At 38.2% G+C, this 21,737-nt stretch overlaps 1 protein-coding gene across 5 annotated transcripts in view; it reads right to left on the reverse strand.

The window, feature by feature from the left end:
• The window catches only part of ANKRD17 (ankyrin repeat domain 17), a 160,587-nt gene that overhangs the window by 71,954 nt on the left and 66,896 nt on the right, over positions 1–21,737 (reverse strand). For all 5 annotated transcript variants that reach the window (XM_040967477.1, XM_040967473.1, XM_040967475.1 and 2 more), the window contains 4 exons: positions 12,741–12,894; positions 6,433–6,589; positions 587–734; positions 180–327 (listed from right to left, as the gene is read on the reverse strand). In XM_040967477.1, the coding sequence (XP_040823411.1) occupies positions 180–327; positions 587–734; positions 6,433–6,589; positions 12,741–12,894 (607 nt within the window). The remainder of the gene's footprint in view (positions 1–179; positions 328–586; positions 735–6,432; positions 6,590–12,740; positions 12,895–21,737) is intronic.

Genomic DNA, 21,737 nt, shown 5'->3' on the forward strand with positions numbered 1-21,737 from the left:
ACAGCAAGTTTTATCTCAAATAAACTATACACATTCAACTTCATACAGACATATACAATGTGCAGCAATTTTAAGAAAAAAAAAAGACAGTTGCAGAAGCATTACTAATGACCATTTCCATAGAAAATATAAACAAAGGAAGCTTTTATTGAGGAAATTGAAAGGGAGATGTGCATGACCTGTTGAAGACTGTGCATTGACATCAGCTTTATGTGCTAGCAGCAACTTGACAATCTTGACATGTCCTCCATTAGCAGCAGCCATTAAGGGTGTAATGTCACCTTTGATTCCCCTGTCTTCCACATTTGCATGCATTGCCAACAATACCTTACAAAAGAAAAATAAAGTTTAAAGCAAAGGAAACAGGTTAAAATTTTTAATGTATGTATTTATATAACACCATTTTAGTTACTAATACAGTACAAAAGTGAATGATTGTGCAAAATTACCAGACAAATGTATCTGTTGAAATGTTATCTACTGATTGGAAGGATTTACTTTACTATTTCCTTGCTAAGGAACCCAAAATTAGAAAATAAACCAACCAAGCAGCAAAACGCCCCAGCTTTACTTGGACAACACAAACCTGTGCGAGCTCATAGTACCCAGCGGAACAGGCTAAACAAAGCAGGCTCTCCCCTTCCTCGGTGTGCTCGTTGACACTTCTTCCTTCTATGAGCAACTTCCGCACAGCGTTTACATCTCCTTCCGAACAGGCCTCTGCCAAACTGCGGCTATTAAGGAAAGAATAAGGGAGCATTCAGATACAAGAACGCATTTTTTAAAAATCACACAGTTTTAAATATTGATTTTTGATGTCAATCTTGATATCAGAGCAAACCAACAATGATTCATAATTAAAAACGGAAAATAACTGAGGTCACTGAAGTTTTAAATTTACAGAAGAACATTACTGAATTACAGTCATCATTATTCCTCAGTTTCAAGTTTTGCAAATGAAGGATAAGATCTATTTACTATAACTAAGTAAGTAACATTTGAAAATAAAATTTTGCAGAAATCAGTCACACAACACAGGCTATTAGTTACTATTCTGCACAAGCACAAGAAAATTTTTATGAAATATAAATGAAAGAAGTATAAAATGGGAAAAGCTTGAAGCAAATGTAAAGGTCTGCTTTTATATGTATGGCTTTACCAAGTAAAGGGAAATCAGAAAATCCTGGAACATGCACTATTAATAAACAACTACTAAGGGAACCTCTACTTGAGGGAAGTATTTACTTCTGCAGTCATGTACTGGGGGACACGGACATAACTTGGGAAAGAAAAAGAAAACTGAATTTAAGGAAATAGCAGAGTTAAAATGTGGCATGAAGAGAAAATTAGACAACAGAAATGTTTTTGTCCTGCAAATCAGTCAAAACAATACCAAATCCAAGGATATGAAAATTCTCTTTAACACAATTCTATCACTTACTTGTAATATCACCTTGTCTCACTTAAGCTACTAAAGATCTCATGAAAAAACTCTTTTCTGCACTTTCATTAATACTACCACCCAAATTCAAGACCAGCACCTCTGAAAGAGACTATGGCAGAGCCTCCTAACCAGCTCTCAGGTTTCACCCTTGTTCTCCCCTTCAAGGCTGTTTACCCAAGGCACCCAGAAAGCTCTTGTTTGTAAGGATAAAGGTGGTCACTTCACTTCTAGGCTCAGCATCTGGCCTGGCCTCTACTGAAAGCTGGCCAAAGCCAAGATCATTGCATTATTCCCTTTTTCACATCTGACGCTTCATCTACTCGCTCATAGCTATGCCTTCCACTTGTGCAACAATGGCTTGCCTTCCTTGTTATTATTTAATATGCGAAATATGCTCCAACCTCAAGATATTTATATATGCTGCCCATTGGCCAAGACAATTACTCTCCCAAATATAGCTGGCTCCTTTTCCTATTTCAGGTCTTTGCTAAAAAGACATTAAGTGAGAACTTTCTTGATTACTCTATCAAAAATGCAACATCTCCAACCCAAACATTACTTTTGAAATTACCCAGCTACTCTTTTTCCCAAAGTATTTATCACTGTGTGTCAACCTAAACACTGCCCTTATTGTTTCTTTAACTAAGAATCTGACAAGTCTGATTCTCTTTCCCATTCAACAGGACACTACAGTCCTAGAACTAGGGCTCTGCAACGCAGTGTTAGGAAATTCTTCCCATCACATTTCCCAAATAAGAGCATACATTTTCTTTCCTTCAAGGCAAGGCTTCTCTCCCATCATTTTTTCACGCACATACCCTCTCCCAGTTTTACCATTTGGACTTCCTCATTAAATTTCCATATACGTATGCTAACTTAACACATTGCTGGATCTAGTTCAGCAATAGTTGAACTTCAGAACTTAGGAGCAAATAACATGTTAAGTCTGGCATATGGCACAGTACCTGTATTAGTCTGGCTTACAACATCTACTGTACTTCACTGTACTCAAGATTTATTGAAAAAATAGCACCATAAACATGCTCGCTTGTTTGAATGCAAAAGAACACATATGGTAATCCTTCTATTCTTTCCTGTTTTACTTTTATTATTTTTAAAGATTCATTCTATTTTCATTGGAAGGTCAGATATACAGGGAGGAAGAGAGAGGAAGATCCTCCATCTACCAACCCACACCCCAAGTGGCTTCTACACATGAAGCTGCTTTGTTCTGAAGCCAGGAGCCCAGCAGGGTCCAAGGCCTTGGGCCGTTCTCGAGTGCCCTCCTAGGCCACAGGCAGGGAGCTGAATGGGAAGTAAGGATGCTGGGATCAGAACTGGTGCCCATATGGGATCCCAGTGCTAACAAGGTGAGGACCCCAGCCACTAGGCTACCGTGCCAGGCCCTTTAACTAACGTCTATACAATCTTAAAGGTGTTTTGAGTTTTTCTTGCCAGTCTCAGCAGATACCACATTAAAAATTTCTTAAGAATATCAGTAATATTTTAACACAAAACACTACAAAACACAACTCTTAAATGCCATTACTTATTCTCCAAATCCATAGAGACAGCCATTGCATAAATATACTTCAGAGAATGACACACCACATGTAACAGAGGTCCTCTAAGGTTACATTAGCTAGTGACATCACGGCAATGTTAGTTTATATTAAATAACCTAACATAGTTGACAAAGCAATGCATTTCTCAAAACACTTTCCTATCGTTGAGCAATGTATAAACAATAGGACACTACCGTTTTCTCAACTGTTTAAAGGTAACTGCTAAAAGAAATGACTTCATTCTAGAAGAGAAAAAAAAGCCACTGAAGGTTAAAAAAAGTGACATGTACTAATAATTCACTCCCAGCTGCTTCCTCAGACATGCACTCATTTTCAATCTACATCCTTAACTGTGTACATGAAAGAAGACTTTACTGTATACCAGTGGAAAAAATTTGAAATGCCCATGGTAATGCTAAAATAGTAACTACAATAAACTGTAAGCAATACAAAAATCAAGTCCTTGGATTCATATTCAGGTTATGAGGAACTAGATCTATCATTTTAATAAACTTCATAAAACAAAACAAAAAAATTCCTGCCCATTAAAAATGGTTAGAATTATGCACATAAACTAGAAGATGTCATTACTAATTGGAAGACATTTGCTTCTTTCATTATATATTTATACATTAATAAAAGAAAGAAAAACATTAAAATGAGTTAGGAAGGATTTTCTAACTAATGGCTAACAAGTCAGTCTTGCAGTTAAACACTGGCACTTGTGAGCTATTCCACCCTGATAGTTACTCTCTTTAGCTCTTAATCTATAAAATCAAAATAAAAATAGGGTATGTCTTTTAAGTATTTTCTGAGAATAATTAAGATATAACAAGTTAAGGCACGAATCCTCAGCTGTAGGCAACTGCCTAGGGTTGCCTTGTATCTAGGGAAGTTATATTGCTTGGGGAAAAACAGCCAATAGCTAGTCAATGTTGAATCTGTGTTAACTACATTAGTATGCTAACATACTTGCATGTGTGTGCACGTAATGAAAGGTATGTAAGTCCAGGAGCTCTGACCTCTATGCCAAGGGAAAAGAGGTGGAGGAGGACATATTTAAATGGGAGCAGCTGAGGGCATGCTTGAAAAGGAAGGAATAACTTCTGGGATATTCCATGGACTGAGCCAATGCACTTGGAGGTGAGTGAGGGAGCTGAGATCGAGTTGTCTGAGTGGGTGCAGGGGAAGGAACTGAAAGGCATATCTGAGTCCAATAAACAACCTCCCATGTGGAAAACCTGGGCTACGCCAAACAGCATCACTTGCTGCCTGTTGGCACTCACCAAAACTGTGGCTTTGGAACATGCCTGGCTGGGCTAGGCAACAGCACCCACCAGAAGGTGAGGGAACTAGATTTGATGGCAAATTCTGTAAAGGAACTGTGGCCTCACTTCACTGGAACTGTAGCACACACCGCTTTATGTGGAGGGCAGGGGCGGTAGTGGGCTGAGTCAGGCTGGACCACAAAACTCACCTGACATGAACCTATGGAACACTCAGAGGAGCTGGGGCTGGGAGAAAGTGATATGGGGTCAGGCTATGCCAAACAGGGCTGCTGTGCTCACTGGTATGCATGAGATCTGGGGCTGGAGGCATGCATGGTAGGGAAATGTGGGGAACTTCCTTACTAGGCCGCAGATCCCACTGGGGAGCACAAAACTCAGGGTCAAGGATGGAGTAGCCAGGCTGCAAAACCCGGTTGAAGCATCTGCTGGGAAGCATGAGATATTTGCAGGGGGCAGGCCTGTAGAGGAACTTAGGGAACTTCCCTGGCTAGGTACAGCTCCTGCTGATGAGTGTGAGAGCTGAGGCTGGGAACAGGCTGGAGCAGGCTACAGCAGACTAGAGCAGGCTGAACAGCAACCCTTGCTGGTAAACCTCTGAGCCAGGTCTGGGGCTAGGCTGGGAGCAGACAGGCTATAGATTTGCTGGCACACGTAAGATCCAGGGCTGTGAGTAGGCTGGGTAGGGGAACTACAGGGACATCCTTGTTGGGCTGCTGTTTCCACTAGTGAGCCTCAGAGGTGGGACTGGGGTGAGCCAGTCTAGTGGTGCAGGCCAGGCTGAGCAAGGCTGCTGTACCTGCTAACATTCACGAGAGCCAGAATAGGTGCAGGCCAGTTGTGCCAGGCCGCAGCACCAGCTGGCAAATGCTGGGACCAGGTATGAGTCATGCCAGGTTGGACTGCTGAACCCCATGGCAGGTATAAGATCTGGGAATGGGAACACGTCTGGCAGGAAATGTGGGCATTCCTCTGATAGGCTATGCCTATTGTTGATGAACATGAGAAACGGGGCTGAGGCAGGCCAGGATAAACTAGGCAGCAACATTTGTTGGCACACAAAAGGGGGCAGGTGGGGCTGAGCTACGCTACAGCACTCACAAGGGTGCACAGAGCTGGATGAACTACAGGCTGTGTCCGGCTAGGCTACATCAGAGACTGGCATCTGCAAAATCTTGGGCTGGAGTGGGCCTGGTAGGGGTTTTGGGGGGTCACCCCAACTAGACTACAGCACCCACTGGCATGTAATGAGGACATCTGAAGTGGGTTGCAGTGGACTGAGCCATAGGACCTGTCAATTCACATGAGATATGGGGTTGTGGTGACCAGGCAGCTGCATTGGCTGGTGTACCCAAGAGTCAATTCTGAGGTCACACCAGGTGAGGTTTCTTGTGGACTCCCCAATTAAAACACTGGACTCAGATCCTGGCAACAGGGAAATTCACGGCGAAGGTGGTCTGACCCTGGAGTGCATATATTGGGACTGGGCCTCCGCAGATGTTGATACAGTGGAGAGCATGCCCAGATGCACAAGGGGGATATGATGGCCAGCTCATCAAAGCCAGCAGGGGATACTGACTACCTCATCAGAGCACAGAAAGCAGAATAGGTTGGACAACTGTCCTGAACAAGCTAGCAGAATGTTCCAAGTAGGTGGATGTACTAAGGTGGACTGTCAGCCAAAAGACCTGGGAAATATTTTTTCAACCCTGGAGCAATAAAACCAACAGCTTCTCAGAACTATCAAAGCCATTTAAGTTAACATCCTCAAAACACTCGTCACCACACTGTAGTCTCTAAGGTGTCATCAAATGACCTTCCCCCATTCCTAGGTGCTTATGCAGCATGACAGCAGGGAGCAGTGCCCCTCTCGCCTCCCCTGGGGACACAGGAGGAAAAATGTCTGAAACATGTGTCCCACCCTCCTTTCTCCATCTATGAACCCCTTCATCCTAACAAAATCGGAGGCTTACATGGGCATGCGTCCCTCTCAATCATGTAAACAGTATTAACAATAAAATTTTTAAAAAGTTATTAGCACAACACAAGACACAAAACAAATTCTCAGTGTATGTTGATTTTTAAGTTACTTTTAAGAAAATAGGTTTCACACTGTCCATAGTAACAATGTACTTACTTGTCCGACTGCCCTGCATTGGCTGTACTCTCAGCTCTCATCCGGGTAAGTGCAGCAGCAGCTTCATCCAACGCACAACTAACAGATGACGTCAACCTCCGCAGCACTTCAGGATCTGCAAAGGCTTTTCCATCAGCCGTGGATAATTTGCCTATTCCTATTATATTGGTTCACACCAGTTTGGATATACCCAAAAGTAAAAACAAAGCAAAAATCAAATTACTTAAATCTATATGCTACATGTTAACTAATAAACTCCAAATGGTACACTGAAAAGATACATACTAAGTGTTAACATCTTTTGGGAAACTCTCCTCTTCCAATTACATAAAAATCATATTCTTCTCATGTTAGTTCATTAGCACTTGATCCTTGAACCCCCGTGATACCAGAAAAAAGTCCTCAACCTATGCTGAGAAAACCAGGAGTTGTTGCTTCAACTTCTGTCATGTGTTTGGAACGAGAGCCTATGTTCACAGATTGCTAAGTTGGTAAGATTAAGTCATGAGCTGTTTAACCATTTTTATCACCACACAGAGAAAAACACGGCCCAAAATAAAATAAACATATAGGAAAACAGACAGAAAGGAAACAGAGGCCTGATAAAGCTGTCTCTGATTCCAACAGTGCTAGAAGGTCACACCATTTCTACATTTTTTTGTAAACATCCATTTTTTCTTAAGATTTAGAGCCATTATTTGTGACCAAAGATGGCTTTTAAAAATTCTAGGAGATATATATATATATGTTTATATATAGATGAGGCTTACTTATATTTATATTGGAAAGGCAGATCTACAGAGAACAAAGACAGAGAGAAAGATCTTCCTTCTACTAGTCTCCCCAAGCGGTTGCAATGGCTGGAAACTGAGCTGATCAGCAGCTAGGAGCTTCATCCAGGTCTCCCACACAGATGTAAGGTTCCAAGGCTTAAGCCATCCTCCACTACTTTCCCATGCCACAAGCTGGGAGCTGGATGGAAAGTGGAACAGCTGGGACTGGCGCTCATATGGGATCCTTGATTCACGCAAGCAGGGATGCAGCCACTAAGCAACACTCTGCATTCTTTAGGATACGTATTTTAAATGTGTATTATTCTTACTTCAAATTATATTTACAGTTTACCACATAGTCAAAAGCACTAAATGTAAAAACTGTTCCGAGTATAAATATTTAAATTTTCAGAAACAGAAATAATTACTGATTAAATGAAACAGAACTAGCTGCTTTTCCAGATATCCGTCTAGCAAAGCTTCCCTCTAACCTTATCGTTCTCAGAACTACTCAATACAATCTGCCTTTCAGCACCATCTATATTGCTTTTCAAAATAGATGTAAGTTACACAGGAATTTTGTCTAGAGATTAAGATGCTGGTTAAGATGCCAAAATTTCACATTGCAGTGCCTGGATGTGATTTCAGCTTCCTGCTAGTACAGGCCTTGGAATGCTGTGATGTTGGTCCTAATGGTTGTGTCTCAGCCACATACATGAGACACCTAACATCCCAGTGTTCCTGGAGTGAAGCTGAGCAGGGACCATCACAGGCACTGGGGAGTGAACAATGAGCAGACTAGGGCTGTCTGTCTCTTTTCCAAACAGATAAATACAAACAAAAATAAAACTAAACTCTCTTCTCTCTACAAATAATGAATTCAGTAAATAGCAAGGCCAACCTAAACCTCTACATATTTTAAAAGCTCTAAGGTGATCTGATGTGCAGTTATGATTAAGAACTTTTAAAATTTAATGTTAGGACAGATGGTAAGGAATGCTGTAACAATATGTTGCTATATGTTATTCTAATTTTAGAGGTAGTCAGAATATTAGGTTCCAAAATATATGCATCAAAAGTCTCCATATAGTTTTTAAATCTCCAAATACTCACATGAACATTAAAATTTAAGAAACAAATATTGTAAGATTTAGCTTTAAATTACTTTTTAAAAAAGATTTACTTTTTTTTTAAGGATTTACTTATTTTTATTGTAAAGACAGATTTACAGAGTCTAGAAGAAGAGACAAAGAGAAAGACTGAAGATCTTGTATCTGCTGATTCACTCCCCAATTGACCGCAATGGTCAGAGCTGAGCCTATCCGAAGCCAGGAGCCAGGAGCTTCTTCTGGGTCTCCTATGTAGGTGGAGAGTCCCAAGGCTTTGGGCCACCCTCTACCGCTTTTCCAGGCCATAAGCAGAGAGCTAAAAAGGAAGTGGAACAGCCGGGACACAAACTGGCTTACATATGGGATCCTGGGCGTGCAAGGCGAGGTTTTAGTCACTAGGCTTTCACGCCTAACCAAATATTATTTTTTATATAGATGTACAGAACCTTACTGCTTCATTTTACAAATGTCCATAACTGCAACAGCTGTGCCAGGTTAACACCAGGAACCACAACTCAGTCCTGGTCTCCACAAAAAAGGGAGCCGAAACCCAACTATTTCAGAAAATACCTGCTGCCTCCCACGGTACACACCAGCAGGAAGCTGGAATCGAGATTAAGAGCCAAGGACTGAAACCAAGTCACTGGGATGTGGGACATGGGGATCTTGGTAAGCACCTTAGCTGATACGGCAAACACTAACCCTTCTTCACCTTATTACAGGTTTTGACACTGTCCCTAATCTTTATGTTCTTCTGCTTGTTCACATACATTATATGAAATCTGCCTACTTTACATAAATAATTTTTTTAAAAAAACCTAGCTTATTACAGGTTTTAAAGCTAAGACAAAAGAGGCTACTTGGGAATAGCAAGCATATTTGAATAAGAAAATACCATAGAAGAATGAAAAGCGTTAAATAATATCACTTAAGTTTGTATTTAAATTTTATAAAAGCCTATACTTGTCTTGGTTTTCAGAATCTAGGTTTTAAATATTATATCTTCCAAACAAAAAAATTATGTTAAGAAGCCTTTAGGGTTTCATTTACTACAAAATGCTCAGAGCGCGGTCCAGCACAGTAGCCTAGTGGTTAAAGTCCTTGCCTTGCACGCACCGGGATCCCATATGTGTCCCAGCAGCCCCACTTCCCATCCAGCTCCCTGCTTATGGACTGAGAAAGCAGTCAAGGACAGCCCAGAGCCTTGGGATTCTGCATCTGCGTGGGAGACCTGAAAGAAGTTTCCGGCTCCTGGTCACTTGGGGAATGAGCCAACGGACAGAGCATCTTTCCATCTCTCCTTCTCTGTTAATCTGGGTTTCCAATAAAAATAAATACTTTTAAAAAATGCTCACAGCAGTTATATTTTGATATGCTACTGTAATCAGATATATAAGACATAGAAACAATATAATTTGTGTCACTAACATAAAGTCACTATAATCTTACTCTGCTACATTTACTCTTTGGATAATTTCTGGATAAGTATATTATGATAATTGAGATAAATTTGCATGTCAGATTATTAACAAAGAAAATTAGCTGCAATTAAGGAGCCATCCCAAATCAACTATGCAAACAGCTGTCAGTGATAGCAACAAGACAGACTTCTTGGGGTCCAGGGTGATGCTTAATTGGTTCACTATCCCACTGGAATCCCACATGGCCGCTGAGTCATATCCCAGATGCTCCACTTTCCATCCAGCTCTCTGCTTGTGGCCTGGGAAAGCAAAGATGTCTCAAAGCCTTGGGACCCTGCACCTGTGTGGGAGACCTGGAAAAGGCTCCTGGCTCCTAGCTTCAGATCAGCTCAACTCTGGCCATTATGCTCATTTGGGGAGTGAACCAGAAGATAGAATATCTTTCTGTTTTTCCCTTTATCCAATAAAAATAAAGAAAGCTTAAAAAAACAGAGAGAGGGGTTATAACTGGAGCCACAGAGAGTAATCATCACTTCAAAAATAAGTAAATATTCCACATTAAATTATTTCGACCTTTTCATATGAAGACATGAGAGTAAAAAATTGACCTGAAAACAACCCAAGATTTGAAGGGGCACCCTCTCAATTAATAAGGTTGTTAAAATTAATTTATTCTAGCTATTCTGGCATATGGTGATCTATTTTTTCTAATTTTATCCAGTTATGAGAAATATCAGCAAACATCAGAAAACAAAGAAAATGATGACCAGATTGTTCTCTGAAAATTTTGACATTTAATTAATACAGATATGTGCCTTAAAACATTATCTAGATTTCTAACTTTAAGATAATGAAGCAGGTGATTTTTTAAAAACTTTGCAAAAAAAAAAATTTACTTATTTTTATCTGAAAGGCACATTTACAGAAAGAGAGACAGAGAAAGATATTCCATCTGCTGGTTCACTCCTCAAAAGGCTGTAACCAAAACTGATCAGATCCGAAGCCTGGAGCCAGAAGCCTCTTCTGGGTCTCCCACCTGGATGCAGGATTCCAACAATTTACTGAGCCGTCTTTCCCTGCTTTCCCATGTTATAAGCAGGGAGCTAAATGGAAAATGGAGCACCTGGGATATGAACCAGTGTCCAAATGGCATGTTGGTGCTTGCAAGCAAAGATTAGCCTTCTGAGATAACATGCCATACCATAGACTTAAAAAATTTTTTTGTTTTATTGCAGCAGGCAGTTATTGTGGTATACTGGATAACGCTGTTTCCCCGTATGCCCATATTCCAAATGGAGACAAGTCCATGTCCCATAGGTTCCGCTTCTGATCCAGGAATTCAATCTGAATTTTCCATATGAGTGGCAGGGTCCCAAATATTTGAGCCAGCACCTCTTGGCTGTTAGGCAGGCCCAACTGATGCACTCTGGAGCAAGCAGCGGGAGGCCTGACTGCGTGGACATCTGGTAGCCACCCGGGAGACCTAGATGGAACTTTAAGCTCATAGCTGTGGACCAGTCCAGTCCTGTATTTTCATTCCAGAATTTTATGATCCAGAAAGAAATCAAGCTTAATCATGAGTTCTCTAAATATTCAGAGGCTGCATTATATAATATTAATTGAATTAGCAAACAGTAATATGTAAACTTTGTTATACCAAAATAGCTTATACAATGTACTTGCATGATCTTAAACCATACAAAATCTAAGAAAACACGTTTCTAAATGATCAGAGAGATTTAAAATTGCTATCATTATTACATAAAGCATATCATCTATATGTTGCTAAATCTCTGATTATATACATCATCCTTAATTAAAGTACTGTTTTTATTAGAATAATAATGAGGATCCACTTTAAAAAAAAAATAATGGTTTCAGAAGACAGGCTATACCAAAAAAGGTGGGGGAATTATATGTAGTCAATTGTTGGTACTCAGAGCAGCTATATTTTATGAAATTCCTGCAAACACTGATGTGTAGGTTTGGATTAATTCTTAGCCTTGGGCCATAGCATTTTCATCTTTATCTATGCTTCTGTTTAAAGACACCTTATTTAATGCATACAGTATTTTTTTAAACTCCTGAAAAAATAATTAACAGGTTTATTCTGATGCAAGACAGCAGTACTGTTAACAGATTATCTGAATAAAGCTTGTCAAACCCAAGTATTTTCTCTCTAAGGCATATCACAGATTTCTAATTAATGGGAACACTAAAGAACATGTCACCATTATGCCTGTAGCACACTTGTAAATAACAATCACCAATCAAAATGCAAAAACGTGGAAAACACAGCACTAAATAGGTTGCAAAAAGGTATCTATTTGTAAAATTGGGACTGAGACAAGTCACCTTATCTGGTTTCAGCTGAGTGTGGGGTGACTCAGATCTGCCTTTTACAGTACATGTTCATGAAACACTCTGAGGACCAATGTGAGTGTTACAAACAGAGCTTACATGTAAGTCAACCAATGAGTGATGAAAATCATGTTAGAACAAGTCAATATTTTTTATAAAATCAACTGCAAATAAATTTTATGCTGATAATGCAAACTGAGGTATGTTTTAATGAAATGCTCACTGTAACTTCCTAGAAAAAAAATTAGTTTTTATTAATAGCATCATAGTAAACACCAAAAGTCACAGATATGGGGCCAATATTGTGGTATATTGTAATGCCAGCATCTCATAAGGCCATGGGTTCAATACTCAGCCACTCTACTTCCAACTACTACTCTGTTACTGTGCCAAGGAAAATGGCAGAACGTAGCCCAAGTGTGTGGCTCCCTATACCCATATTGGAGACCCAGAAGTGCTTGCCCCTTGGCTTTAGTCTAGTGCAACCCTGATCAGCGGGTCACGTAGAGTAACAGAAGCTCTGTCTCTGCTTTCAAATAAATAGATCGTAAGCAAAAAAAAGTTGCATGTGTACAATTGACAAGAATTTTTATTAATACACATTGTGGCTACGATAACCATGTACGCAGAGCTCACAGACGTACCTGCAGCTTCCAGCAGAGCTTCCAGTCTAGCTTGTGTTTCTGGATCTACTGTCCTGAGGTCTGCACCATCAGCAGTACCCGACAAGAGCAATTTGGAAGCTGTTTCCAGCATCGGATTTTCCAAATCATCCTGATCCAAAATGAAAGATTCCACCTAGAAAACAAATACAACAAAAGGAAGAAAAGAAGGAATGAAAGGAGAAGGGGAAAGATGGAAAAGGATAGGGAGAGAAAAAATATTTTAACATAATTATCAATGATAGTAACAATGGAACCCTGAATATATTAAACAGGATATCTAAACCCACTACTTAACTCAAGAACTTAAGAAATTATTACTCGCCTAAATGTAATTTTGCTTACTGAAATTATTTCAGTTCTTTCCCATTTTAATCTGGCTATGAACACATGAAGTGATTGCTTAGGCTTTTCACTCTTCGCCTTTGGTAGAGGATCTAAACCAGCAATGTTAAATACTTTGCTTTTAGGATTTATGTATTTATAAAGCACTGAGGTCCCAAGGACTTAATATGAGGGGGTTTTATTTCTTGATATTTACTGTATTACTGGTCAAATCACAGTATCAAAGAGCCAACTAAAAATGAACAGTAGTACCAGGGGTTTAATCAAAAGTCCAAATGTTAGAAGGCTGCACAGGCTAGGTAAATCTAGTTCTAAATCTTAATTTGCATTCAAAACCTGCATTTTATCACTGGAAATACTTTGTTTTTTTTTTTTAAGTGACACACTCACTTCAATCATTTCTGAGAATGTCTGCTAAACACCAAAATCTGATCATCTTGATGGCCAATTCTGATTTCTAATAAATTGTATTTAATTAAAGGGGGGGCAGCTAACTCACTAGATATCTTAAAAAAAAAAAGTGCAAGTGCTTTTCCTCCCAACACTACTTCTGTACACAGACGTGTTTTTTGTGTACTTCGCAAATGTTACAGTAACATTAAAAAGACAAGCATTTTAATAATGATTTCATGATGTTACTTTTATTGCTTCATTAAGGACACTACAAAATTGAAATAGTTTTTATGTATTGTCTTAATTTTAAGTTTTAGGCAATAAAGAATATACTGAGTAGTACAATTTGGTCGCAAGGCCTTCATCAGGAGCCAGTAGGTTGGCCATTTGCAACATCAGTGCAAACAGGAGAAGGCAAAAAAAGCAAAAACATTTAAATATCATGATCAAAATTGTTCTGACACCTTGGATGCCCTGAGATGGTCTCTGGGACTCTGAGAGGCCTGCCAACCACATGCTGAGAGATATTGGTTGTAAATTAAAAAGAAATACAAAGAATTAAAAAATTAATTCAGGGAAAAGTTATATTTTGTCACCACTTATCATAGTGCTATTTACAAAAAGTCAATGAAATGTACTTATTCTCAATGGAAAAAGTTAATAGATAAGTATATACTATATTTAACATGATCAAAGTAAATTTCACCAGTCTAACACTCTAATACTTAAACCAGGTATAAAACTAATTAATAACTGGAAACATAATCATTTTTATATCCAGTATCCATAGGGTCAGGGATAAGAAAAACACCTTCAGGAATAACTTCTTAGGCTCATAACTTCAGAAATCGCACTATTCCACCTAACTAGTTAATCAGCATGTATTTAATATTTAATAAGGTTTCTGGTTTTTCAAATACAAAGACACAGAACATGTTCAAAACAGTCTCCATAAATATCTGAAAATGTTCAGAGAAGTTTGCAATATCAGTGTAAACAATCAAAAAATAATCTTTAAAATGTCAAAGAGAGAAAACAAACCAAGAATAATTTTTACTTTATTTTTAAACACAGTAGCAAAGCCATGATAAAGAATCTTAAACAAAAACCCTGATCTCCAAAGGTGGAGATGAGCTGTTAGAAGGAGACACAGCATACACACAGAATAATATGAAAGGATTTCCACCAAAATCACTAAGCTATGTAAGAAAGGGAAGCAGATAACACATTTCTACATGACAAGGTAGTTTACTGTACAAAGTCAGAAGGCTAGAAAGCAAGACCACAAAAGGTATTAAATTTCAACCAAAAGGGATTTTTTTTCTTATGACATAAAGTTCTCTGCAGCATACTGTATAATAACTAAGCCTGGTGAAAATTTACTTACAAAGTTGTTGCATTTTAACTCCCTAATGAGAGATATTAAGAATAGGAAGATTTGCTTTGACATAAGTGTCTTTATAATTGTAAAGTTCTCATGTTGGTTCTTACAGTCCTCTGTTCATACAATATACAAAACATATTCACTTAAATAGCAAATCAAAATGACTAAGAAATTCTATTTAGCTCAGTGTTTAAAATGCCCACAGTCCCACATCAGAGTGCCTACGTTCAATTCCCAGCTCCAGCATAAACTCTAGCTCTCAATTCCAGCTTACTGACAATATGCACACCAATAGGCAACTGTAGACAGCCCAACAGGCTGGGTTTTTGCCATCCAGGAGAGACCAGGATTCAGTTGACCCTGGGTCAATCCAAGAAATCGCAGGTTTTTGAACAGTCCACTACCACATGGGTGCTCTCTACCACTTACATAAACTGAAGTTTTTTAAAGGTGAAGGAAGGACAACAGTTATTAGGATAAAAGAATAAAAATTACAACTAATGTTTTTCCCCCATTCCCAGTTTAACGAAGGAGGGGCTGATATGGCAATAATGGATTAAGCTGCTGTCTGCAATACCAGCATCTTACATGGGAGCCAGCACAAGCTGCAGCTGCTTCACTTTTTCATCAAGTTCACCCCTAATATGCCTGGAAAACAGCAGCAGATAGCCCATATGTTTGGATTCCACACCCAAACAAGAGACTGGATCAAATTCTTGGCTTTGGTAAGTCCTAGGGCTGGCACTGTAACATTTAGAAAGTAGACCAGCAGATGAAAGATCTGTCTGTCTGTCTCTCTCCCCCACCCAACCCACTCTGTAGCTCGGCCTTTCAGATAGATTTTTTTTTAAAAAAAGTTAATGATGGAGTAGCTAATTTCAAGGACACTACTAGGATCGAAAGGTTTTGGTACTAGTATTAACATCAGGTACTACCTGTATGACTTGAGCAAGTCTCTCAACCACTAGGCACTTTTTCTACCCAACACCTTTCACAAATTTATTACATGTGATGATATAAATATTGCCTATCATTCTAAGCTCCATCAAAACAGAAAATTTGTTTACTAGTGTAATTTTGGCTGACCCAAACTGAAAAAATTATTTAAGTGTTTAAAGAAGTTTCAATTTACCAAGATTGAGTTTCAGTTCTTTCCTTTCAGTTCCTAAAAGACTCTCGTATATTAGGAGAAGCAGGGAAACAATAAATAAATTTGCAGATTCTGGATTTCATAAGAGACACAGAAAAATTTCACATTTAATAGAAGCAAAATGCTGTCTTCACTGACTTATGAAGCATATTTGCTATATCCTATGAGTAAGAGTTACTATTTTCTGTTAGAGGATACAAAAATAGGTAAAACCAACACCAAAGAAAACAAACATCTCATTCATGACAATGTATATAAAGGAGCAATCAAATTAAAAAATACATAAAGCAATGACAGAATAAAAGAACTCTATGATTTCAGAAGGGAAGTAGTAAGTAACTTCCTCCTGGAACTAATTCATCCTTTACCAACTGGAAAGAACTTGTACTTAATTATAGAACAAGTAGAGAGAGAATGATATAAGGATATGCAACATACAAAAGTAACTTAAAGCACACAGTGGACATAAGGCTCTCTATAGTGTGTGCTTCCATAGTTTACACTGAAAGCTCAGGCTGGCACGGCAGCCTAGTGGCTAAAGTCCTCACCCGGCATGTGCTAGGATCTCATCTGAGCGCAGGCTCTAATTCCAGCCACCCTGCTTCCTGTCCAGATCCCTGCCTGTGACCTGGGAAAGCAGTCGAGGATGGCCCAAAGACTTGGGACCATGCACCCACATAGGAAATCCTGAAGTTCCTGGCTTCGGATCGACTCAGCTCTAGCCATTGCTGCCACTTGGGGAGTGAATCAGCGGACAGAAGATCTTTCTATCTCTCCTTCTCTTTGTAGATCGACCTTTCCAATAAAAATAAATAAATCTTAAAAAAAAAAAAGACTGAAAGCTCAAATATACATTTTCACTTAAATCTAACTCACTCTAATAATACTAATTCCTCATGAAAAATTAATACTAAATTAAAACTAAGTTCTAGAACAAAAGCAATAAAAATGATCTGAATAAGAAATCCAAATAAACATTTAAGCCGCAGACACCACTGAAATTTTAGGAGAGATAATTCTTTGTTGTTGAGAGCTGTCCTGTGCCTTTTAGGACATTCATATCCTCTCTGACCTCCATTCTCTAGATGCCAGGATTAAAACCTCCTCAGTCTGACAACCAAAATATCTCCAAACACTAGCAAATGTTCCTTTCAATGAAGAAAGAAAAAAAATAATCACCAAAGAAACCTGGAACAAGGATACCAGGGGAGCAGACAGAATGAGGAAGCTGAGAATCGCTGAGTTAAATGGAAGTAAAGGACACAAACATTTGGCCTAGTGATTAAGATATTGGCAACCCATACTGGAGTGCCCCTATAAGCACCACTAGTTCCTGATTTCCACTTCAGCCCCGGCAGCAATGGTTATGTCTCAAGTAGCTGGGCACTTGCAGGAGTCCTGGATGGAATTCCCAGGCCATTAGCCTGACCCATGCACAATTACTGCAAGCATCTGAGATATGAAACTAAGAGTAAGAGCTGCCTCTCTCTGCCTCTCAAATAAATAGCCACACACACACAAACACACATACACACAAGTAGCCTACAGATGATCTAAATAATGGAACACTGTACAATTATTTTACCAAGTAAGTGGAATGGGAGCAAATAAAAAATCTTCTAAATTAAAGATATTGAAGAAACGTAACTGCCAAGATAATACAGACCTTATTTAAATGGTGATTCAAATAAATCAATAGGAAAAGCATGTTTGAGACAAATGAAAAACCTAAATGTATATACTGGGTATTAGATAATGCAAAGGAATGCCTTTCTGCAAATAAAATGTCTTCATCTTTTAAGCAGGAATACTTTGACATGCAAAACATTAACTGAAGAAAACAAATATGTGGTTAATGATAACGCAGAATTTGAGATACAAATACAGACTTCTAGAGCCGATACAATGTCTCATAGGCTGCTCCTGTACCTGCCAGCACCAGCATCCCAAATGGGTGCTGGGCGCTGGTTCATGTCCTGGCTATTTCACTTCTGATTCAGGTCTGAATAAATTGGTTTATGATATGACAAGAATAGTACTCCCAAATCATCTTACATTAAAGAAGAGAAAGTCAGAATTTGGCTATGTCCTTAAGAACTTTATATTTCAAACTAACTGCACTCAAAATAACCTATCATTCCATGCTGGTATAGAACATTTCATTTTGTAATATAATAAATGAGGGCATCCCAAAGAAAACTATTTTGACTGATGGACATCACAGATACAGACTCGAGTTTGCTGAAGAAGTTACCTGCCATCGACTACACACTATCTACAAAAACAGGACATTCAGCAACGTCTCTCACAAATACATAATACAGCAAGTTAACATACAAACATCTGCCAAACAAGCCTAGAAAAAGTACTAACCAGATATTAAAAGAGGAAGCAGAGAAATAAGAAAAAAAATTCTGCGTGAGCATGGCAAAAGGTATGATGCTTTCAACATTGCGATAACAAATTCACATTTTATATGGTAAGCCACTCAAAGACTTACGGCAAATCACAGTTTAGGAAGATAAGTGAAGATCATATCAAATATGGTTTTATACAGATGTGACATAAAGAGAAAAATCAATCAGGAACATATTTACTATATCAAATACAAGATTATGTGAAAGTAGAAGAAAAAAAGATCCAGCTGAGATTAAAGATACTTTTTACAAAGTTAGAACACTGGGGAACCAGTCAGTGAGGGAGTATTTGGCACAGCAAACATGACACTGCTTTGGCAAACAATTCTCATGCTGCCTGGCACTCCCACACATGCTCCACTGTGCATCTGGAATCACTCCCACTTCCAACTGCCTGCTAACGTGCACCCCAGGAAGCAGCAGTTGATAAAACATACCTGGGAGACCCACTGTGAGTTTCTAGCTCACCTCCCCAAACATGGTCTTGTTGATCTTCAATAATCCCTATCCCCTCTCAGCCCATCAACTAATCATTACTATTTCTGCTATCCTGAAATCTTTCTGCCCATTTATTATTGAATTCCAAACAAGCAATCTTAACTTTAAGTGGATAGTCTTATTCAAGAAAGCTAATACACAGACTGTTGTAAATGTTTTTATAACATTCAAAATCTCCAATTTGCTTCAGAAAAAAAATTTTTTTTCACTCCGAAGTCTGTACTACTTAAAATTTTAAGACCTCTTAATAAATTCAGCAAATGTCCCTCCACATGTTCTCAAACTGCTCAAAGTCCTGGTCCTACTTCTGATCTGGGTCGCACTTTATACATTTTATCTGACCCCAGCTGCGTGCGAAAGTGCATCTTAGAAAGCATCCAGTAATGGCTCAAGTGGTGGATCCCTGCCATCCATGTGCAAAACTTGTCATTAGCTACTGCAGGTAATTAGAGAAGGGAACAAGCGATGGGAGCTTCTTCTGTGTCTCTGACACTCAACAACCTAAGAAGAGCTCTTTACATACCAGAGGACTCCTGGTTGTCAAGTAGTAATTACTTAACTCAGACATCACTTAGTAACATTTTAAATCAGCCAATATAAACATAATTTAAGACAGTAACAGTTTGTATTTACTGCATTATTCATCATTATCAAAATCTTCTGAATAAAAAAGTACTAAAAGATTGCATTAAAAAGTGAATACCCAGGTAAAGAAAATTAACATGAATCTGCAATAATCTCATGACAGTGACGAAGTTCCAAACAGCTCGCACTACATCTAATACGTAAGAAACAGCCATAATCACTCAGTACAATACAACCTTTTCTACACGTGGCTTTGAAATCTAAGTTTAGTTTTTATCTTTCATAAAACACGCAAAACAAAAAAAGTTGATAAATTATTCCAAATATATATAACGAATAATTTTTTTATTGAAAAACAAATTCTTGAGTAATATCCATGAGCACTCATCCATGTGTAACACTGAATTTTTTATAAGACAAAACCTCAAATACAAAACATTGTGATTGTTTGAGTTAGTCTTTTTTCAATAATTTATATGAAATTAGTAAAACAAGAATTCAACGTGAAATTTTTACCAATGGTAATACGCTTTAAAAAGAGAAAGACTGTTAAAAATAAGATTAATTGTATCACATTATTCCATTTACAGTGTATCAGTGAATTAAAGACATGAAGTGCTTCAAATATTCCCTCGAAACTACATCAATAGCAGAATTCAGTGGTAGTAAGTCATTTAATTATAACTGAGCCTTTTCTGGTATTATCATTATTCACCATTTATCGCAGAGATCGTTTCAAAATACAATGATTCTTAAGAGATGGTATTAAAATGTAAATACAAACAGATATACACTCACAGTCACAAAATGTTACCATTAAACTGCTGAAACTTAAGAATTCTCATACAGTATCTAGAAACATTGCAGAAAGAGGCTGAAGGGATACATTAATTAAAACAAAATCACACTGATAATAGACTTCCTAAATGCCAATGATAACATGCAATTAAAGGTTCTGTAATATAATTTTTTCAAAGTAGAATCCAATTAGAGTATTTTTTAGCTATGTAAGCAGTCTGAAATTTAAAAATCTGCTAATATTTCTGAATTTATAAACATTTTCTGAATTTATGCAAGTATTCCTTCAAGAAAGAAAATCTAATAATGCAGGAGCTAGGCATCACAAGACTAAATATTTAGAAAATGAATCAAGGGCTGGCATTGTATTGAAGTGGGTGAAGACACAGTCTGTGAGTCCTATATTGTAAATGGATTCTGGACCTTGTCCTAGATATTCAATTTCTGATTCAAATCTTTGCTAATGGCCAAAGATAAAAAGGAGGGGATGGCCACATGGATGAAGCTCTCAGTTCCTGGCTTCAGCTTTGCTCAACAGTGGTGACTGCAGCCACCTGGGGACTGAAATCAGCACACAGAAGATGTTTCTCTCTCTCCTTTCATCCCCACCCTATCCTTCCACTTTCAAATAAACAAATGAATAAATAATAGTTTTTTAAAAATGAAAGCCAGTAGTAAAACAATGTTCAGCAGAGCAATTATTCATAACACTGCTAAGTATGTCTATAGAATAGCAATAAAATAGTTTCCCATTAGAAATGAAAATAAAAATAAAACTTTAGTATTAAGTTATGAAAGGGATAGATCATAACATAAAGCTTTAAAATTTTACTTTAACTGGTAAATAAAAAACAAAACAACACAACAACAACAACAAAAAAACAAACAAAGAACAGGGTGCAGCACAACAGCCTAGTGGCTAAAGTCATTGCCTTGCACATGCCAGGATCCCATATAGGCATCAGTTTATATTCCTGCTGTTCCACTTCCCTTCCAACTCCCTGCTTGAGACCTGGGAAAGCAGCAGAGGATGGGCCAAAACCTTGGGACCATGCACCCCAAAGTTTGGGAGACATGGAAGAAGCTCCTGGCTTTGGATCAGCTCAGCTCTGGCCATTGCGGCCACTTGGAGAGTGAACCAGCAGATGGAGAATCTTTCTGTCTCTCCTTCTTCTGTAAATCTGCCTATTCAATAAAAATAAATGAACCTTTAAAAAAAATAACAAAGAACAAGTCAATGAAAAAAAAATGCTCCAATTTTAAAAAAAGTACACAGACCAAGTTAAAAAAAAGTATCTATCTATACGTTGTTATAATACAGACACCTTAACTTTTTAAAGTAATAAAATGATAATCCCAGTGAAGAGTATGATATTAATATTATTGCTCAAAGTAAAACAAAAAGTTAA

The sequence above is a fragment of the Ochotona curzoniae genome, unplaced genomic scaffold, assembly GCF_017591425.1.
Source record: "Ochotona curzoniae isolate NIBS_2020 unplaced genomic scaffold, NIBS_Ocur_1.0 scaffold_4506, whole genome shotgun sequence".
In the NCBI taxonomy this organism is placed as follows: domain Eukaryota; kingdom Metazoa; phylum Chordata; class Mammalia; order Lagomorpha; family Ochotonidae; genus Ochotona; species Ochotona curzoniae.